Below are 6,449 nucleotides of genomic sequence, written 5' to 3' on the forward strand. Positions count from 1 at the left end.
CCACTATGAATTATTCTGTATCTAATTTGAATTATTCAGTATCCACTATGAATTATTTTGTATCTGCTATGAATTATCCCGTTTCCACTATAAATGATTCAGTATCCAGTATGAATTATTCAGTATCTACTATGAATTAATCAGTATACACTATGAATTATTCAGTTTACACTTTATATTATTCTGTATCTAATTTTAATTAGTCAGTATCCAGTATGAATTATTCAGTTTTCACTTTATATTATTCAGTATCCAGTATGAATTACTCAGTTTCCACTTTCTATTATTCTGTATCTACTTTTAATTATTCAGTATCCAGTATGAATTATTTAGTATCTACTATGAATTATTCAGTTTCCACTTTATATTATTTAGTATCCACTATGAATTATTCAGTATCCACTATAAATTATTCGGTATCCACTATGAATTATTCAGTATCCACTATACATTATTCGGTATCCACTATAAATTATTTAGTATCCACTATGAATTATTCAGTATCCACTATAAATTATTCAGTATCTACTATGAATTAATCAGTTTCCACTATTAATTATTCCATATCCACTATAAATGATTCAGTACCCAGTATGAATTATTCTGTATCTGCTTGGATGTTTTAGTAACAACTATAAATGATTCAGTATCTAACACTAATTGTTAAGTTTCCACTATGAATTAGTCAGTAACTACCATACATACCATTTCAATATGTCCTATAACTTATTCATTTTCCACTATGAATTATTCAGTCACTGCTGTAAAGACACTGCTGTGGGTTCTGTGGTTTTGAGAGTAGGGATTTGTTGAAGAGGAAAAAGGTCCAGGTTCAGTTTGAGCTGGACAGTCTGATGTCCAGCGCTCGGAGCTGTTTGAGAAATCCACGGTTGGGGAAGATCCACCGGTGCTGTTTGACAGTTTTAATGGCCTCCAGCAGGGGGAGATTCTGGTAGATCATCAGGTAGGCGAGCACCAGTGAAGCAGAGCGGCTCACACCCACCGCACAGTGTACTAGTAACCGTGCTGAGCACACACACACACACACACACACACACACACACACACATACACACACACACACACACACACTTTAATAGAAACCTCTACCCTGCACTTCCATTTAATGGCTACTTTATTGAAAATATATGAAGTTAATCAATGGCAGTTGGAATGGTGAGATGGTCAGCTGCTGGCTTTACCTCCAGGAGAGTTCAGCACCTGATGGATGTGGTCAGCACACGGCTGGAAATAAACAGACAGGTTGAAGGATGGCGAGTCGTCCGCGGGAACGCCGAGGTATTCTATAGACGAGCCATAAAACTCATGGCTGCCCTGACAGTGCATCTTCCCATGGGCCGCGTTCAGGACATGGGAAATCCCCAGCTTCCATAGGCCAAACCGGTCATTAGCTATCGACCTGTGACCGGTTCCCAATCCACACACAGATACGCCCGTTATCAGAGCACTGCTGCTTTAATCAGACAGTTTTATTACAGGATAGACAGGATCACGCTCCGCATGTTTGCCTAAGTGCAGTCCTGTACAAACACCAGGTAATGGAAGGAGGACAATCATAGGCCATCAGCTTTGCATCAAATATCATTAAATATAACAGGCTATTCAAATGGACAAAGGTACAGGCAGAATGTAGACCTGAGGGTGCTCACACTTGTGCTCACTGGCCACTTTATCAGAAACACTATCCCTGTGATTTCACTCACTGGCCACTTTATCAGAAACACTATCCCTGTGATTTCACTCACTGGCCACTTTATCAGAAACACCTCCCCTTGTGCTTCCACTCACTGGCCACTTTATCTGAAACACCTCCCCTTGTGCTTCCACTCACTGGCCACTTTATCAGAAACACCTCCCCTTGTGCTTCCACTCACTGGCCACTTTATTAGAAACACCTACTCTGTGCTTTCACTCACTGGCTACTTTATTAGAAACACCTACCCTGTGCTTCCACTCACTGGCCACTTTATCAGAAACACCTCCCCTGTGCTTCCACTCACTGGCCACTTTATCAGAAACCCCTACCCTGTGCTTCCACTCACTGGCCACTTTATTAGAAACCCCTACCCTGTGCTTCCACTCACTGGCCACTTTATCAGAAACCCCTACCCTGTGCTTCCACTCACTGGCCACTTTATTAGAAACCCCTACCCTGTGCTTCCACTACTGGCCACTTTATTAGACACACCTACCTTGTGCTTCCACTACTGGCCACTTTATCAGAAACCCCTACCCTGTGCTTCCACTCACTGGCCACTTTATCAGAAACCCCTACCCTGTGCTTCCACTCACTGGCCACTTTATTAGAAACCCCTACCCTGTGCTTCCACTACTGGCCACTTTATTAGAAACACCTACTCTGTGCTTTCACTCACTGGCCACTTTATCAGAAACACCTACCTTGTGCTTCCACTCACTGGCCACTTTATCAGAAACACCTCCCCTGTGCTTCCACTCACTGGCCACTTTATCAGAAACCCCTACCCTGTGCTTCCACTCACTGGCCACTTTATTAGAAACCCCTACCCTGTGCTTCCACTCCCTGGCCACTTTATCAGAAACACCTACCTTGTGCTTCCACTCACTGGCCACTTTATCAGAAACACCTCCCCTGTGCTTCCACTACTGGCCACTTTATTAGAAACACCTACTCTGTGCTTCCACTCACTGGCCACTTTATCAGAAACACCTCCCCTGTGCTTCCACTCACTGGCCACTTTATCAGAAACCCCTACCCTGTGCTTCCACTCACTGGCCACTTTATTAGAAACCCCTACCCTGTGCTTCCACTCCCTGGCCACTTTATCAGAAACACCTACCTTGTGCTTCCACTCACTGGCCACTTTATCAGAAACACCTCCCCTGTGCTTCCACTACTGGCCACTTTATTAGACACACCTACCTTGTGCTTCCACTCACTGGCCACTTTATCAGAAACACCTCCCCTGTGCTTCCACTCACTGGCCACTTTATCAGAAACCCTTACCCTGTGCTTCCACTACTGGCCACTTTATTAGACACACCTACCTTGTGCTTCCACTCACTGGCCACTTTATCAGAAACACCTCCCCTGTGCTTCCACTCACTGGCCACTTTATCAGAAACCCCTACCCTGTGCTTCCACTCACTGGCCACTTTATCAGAAACCCCTACCTTGTGCTTCCACTCACTGGCCACTTTATCAGAAACACCTACCCTGTGCTTCCACTACTGGCCACTTTATTAGACACACCTACCTTGTGCTTCCACTCACTGGCCACTTTATTAGAAACCCCTACCCTGTGCTTCCACTACTGGCCACTTTATTAGAAACACCTACTCTGTGCTTTCACTCACTGGCCACTTTATCAGAAACACCTACCTTGTGCTTCCACTCACTGGCCACTTTATCAGAAACACCTCCCCTGTGCTTCCACTCACTGGCCACTTTATCAGAAACCCCTACCCTGTGCTTCCACTCACTGGCCACTTTATTAGAAACCCCTACCCTGTGCTTCCACTACTGGCCACTTTATTAGACACACCTACCTTGTGCTTCCACTCACTGGCCACTTTATTAGAAACCACTACCTTGTGCTTCCACTCACTGGCCACTTTATCAGAAACCCCTACCCTGTGCTTCCACTACTGGCCACTTTATTAGAAACACCTACTCTGTGCTTTCACTCACTGGCCACTTTATCAGAAACACCTACCTTGTGCTTCCACTCACTGGCCACTTTATCAGAAACACCTCCCCTGTGCTTCCACTCACTGGCCACTTTATCAGAAACCCCTACCCTGTGCTTCCACTCACTGGCCACTTTATTAGAAACCCCTACCCTGTGCTTCCACTCCCTGGCCACTTTATCAGAAACACCTACCTTGTGCTTCCACTCACTGGCCACTTTATCAGAAACACCTCCCCTGTGCTTCCACTACTGGCCACTTTATCAGAAACCCTTACCCTGTGCTTCCACTACTGGCCACTTTATTAGAAACCCCTACCCTGTGCTTCCACTCACTGGCCACTTTATCAGAAACCCTTACCCTGTGCTTCCACTACTGGCCACTTTATTAGACACACCTACCTTGTGCTTCCACTCACTGGCCACTTTATCAGAAACACCTCCCCTGTGCTTCCACTCACTGGCCACTTTATCAGAAACCCCTACCCTGTGCTTCCACTCACTGGCCACTTTATCAGAAACCCCTACCTTGTGCTTCCACTCACTGGCCACTTTATCAGAAACACCTACCCTGTGCTTCCACTACTGGCCACTTTATTAGACACACCTACCTTGTGCTTCCACTCACTGGCCACTTTATTAGAAACCCCTACCCTGTGCTTCCACTACTGGCCACTTTATTAGAAACACCTACTCTGTGCTTTCACTCACTGGCCACTTTATCAGAAACACCTACCTTGTGCTTCCACTCACTGGCCACTTTATCAGAAACACCTCCCCTGTGCTTCCACTCACTGGCCACTTTATTAGAAACCCCTACCCTGTGCTTCCACTACTGGCCACTTTATTAGACACACCTACCTTGTGCTTCCACTCACTGGCCACTTTATTAGAAACCCCTACCTTGTGCTTCTTCACTGGCCACTTTATTAGAAACCCCTACCCTGTGCTTCCACTACTGGCCACTTTATTAGAAACACCTACTCTGTGCTTTCACTCACTGGCCACTTTATCAGAAACACCTACCTTGTGCTTCCACTCACTGGCCACTTTATCAGAAACACCTCCCCTGTGCTTCCACTCACTGGCCACTTTATTAGAAACCCCTACCCTGTGCTTCCACTACTGGCCACTTTATTAGACACACCTACCCTGTGCTTCCACTCACTGGCCACTTTATTAGAAACCCCTACCTTGTGCTTCCACTCACTGGCCACTTTATTAGAAACCCCTACCTTGTGCTTCCTCTCCCTGGCCACTTTATTAGAAACCCCTACCATGTGCTTCCACTCCCTGGCCACTTTATTAGAAACCCCTACCATGTGCTTCCACTACTGGCCACTTTATTAGAAACCCCTACCCTGTGCTCTCTCTATGGTCTCTAGAAAGGCGGCTCGGGCGTACAGCTCTCACCCCACTCACATGTCTCCCAGGAACAGGTTGGGCCAGACCTCGTCCACATGATTCCCGCTCCGCTTCCCTCCGTACAGAACCTTCTCCAGATCCTTCACTGCAGGAGTTCCTCCTCTCTGTCCATCACACATGCTGACCCGTAACCCGTGTCCGGCTCTCGCTGACGGCTGACACACATTTCACACTGTGGATCTCTTCCAGACAAGGGATGTGTGTGTGTGTGTGTGTGTGTGTGTGTGTGTGTAGAGTGACAGTAGCAGGTGTAGCCACCTGCTCTAAAATTACATCACTAATAATAAACATATAAAAGATTGAAACTTATTTTAACACTGAAAAGTAACGTATATTTACACTTACACTATATTGACAAAAGTATGTGGACACCTGCTCATTCACTGTTCCTTCTGAAATCAAGGATATTAAAAGACTGATCCTGCTTCTGTTGGAGTAACTGTCTCTACTGTCCAGAGAAGAAGACTTTCTGCTAGATTTAACATAGGAGGAACATTGCTGTGAGGATTTGATTGCATTCAGCGACAAGAGCATTAGTGATGTCAGGATGTTGGAGGCTGGATCACCACCCCGCCTCATCATCCCCAACTCATCCCATTCAAAAGTACTGGATGGAGCTCCTCCACCATCATTCCAGAGAACACAGCTCTTCCACTGCTCCACAGCTCCTCAATGCTGGGGGGCTTTACACCCCTCTAGCCCACGCCTGGCATTAGGCAGAATGGAGCCAATAGGTTCTATTCTATTGGCAGTACTTCTCTACAGGGACTAGACAAGATCTGTGTGTGATCTGTATGTTGAATGTTAGAACATTGTTGTGGGGAGTATTTGATTGCATTCAGCCCTAGTGATAATCACTTCTGCCACTCCAACTCATCCCACAGGTATTGGAAGGAGCTCCTATCACCCCAGAGGGCCGTTCACCCCATTGATGGGACGCTTTATACCCCTGTAGCCCATGCTTGGCATTGGGCGCAGTGACCTTAGGGTCATGTTAGGGTCAGTTCCTTTCCATGTGTGAATGTCTATATCAGGGACGGGGCCACCTTAAAGGGGCGTCCCACCAGTTTATTATTTCTTTAACGCTCATTGATGGTGGAGGGATACATGCAGGTTTCAAAAAATAGTCCCCAAAGAAAATTTTGCCTGATAACACCTCTCATGTATCCCTCCACCATGAGCTTTCTAAAAAGAGCGGTTCTTCAGATCATTAGAACCCTCTGATAGAACAATATCTACCAGAGGGAACTTTTTGGGACGTCTGGTTCCATTCACCTCCACTGTGAACACTTCTGTCTAGGTCAGTTTCTCCAGAACGTGACGGTTTCCACCCAA

At 46.0% G+C, this 6,449-nt stretch overlaps 1 protein-coding gene across 1 annotated transcript; it reads right to left on the reverse strand.

Moving 5' to 3' along the window:
- Positions 1 to 832: 832 nt before the first annotated feature.
- Positions 833 to 5,233, reverse strand: LOC140543942 (dual specificity protein phosphatase 13A-like). Its single transcript, XM_072667268.1, has 3 exons — positions 5,112 to 5,233; positions 1,203 to 1,420; positions 833 to 1,026 (listed from the first exon to the last, which is right to left on the reverse strand). Exons 1-3 carry the CDS (start codon positions 5,231 to 5,233, stop codon positions 833 to 835), a joined length of 534 nt encoding a protein of 177 aa, XP_072523369.1.
- Between the last annotated feature and the right edge of the window lie 1,216 nt (positions 5,234 to 6,449).

This window comes from Salminus brasiliensis, chromosome 22, assembly GCF_030463535.1.
Source record: "Salminus brasiliensis chromosome 22, fSalBra1.hap2, whole genome shotgun sequence".
Lineage (NCBI taxonomy): Eukaryota > Metazoa > Chordata > Actinopteri > Characiformes > Bryconidae > Salminus > Salminus brasiliensis.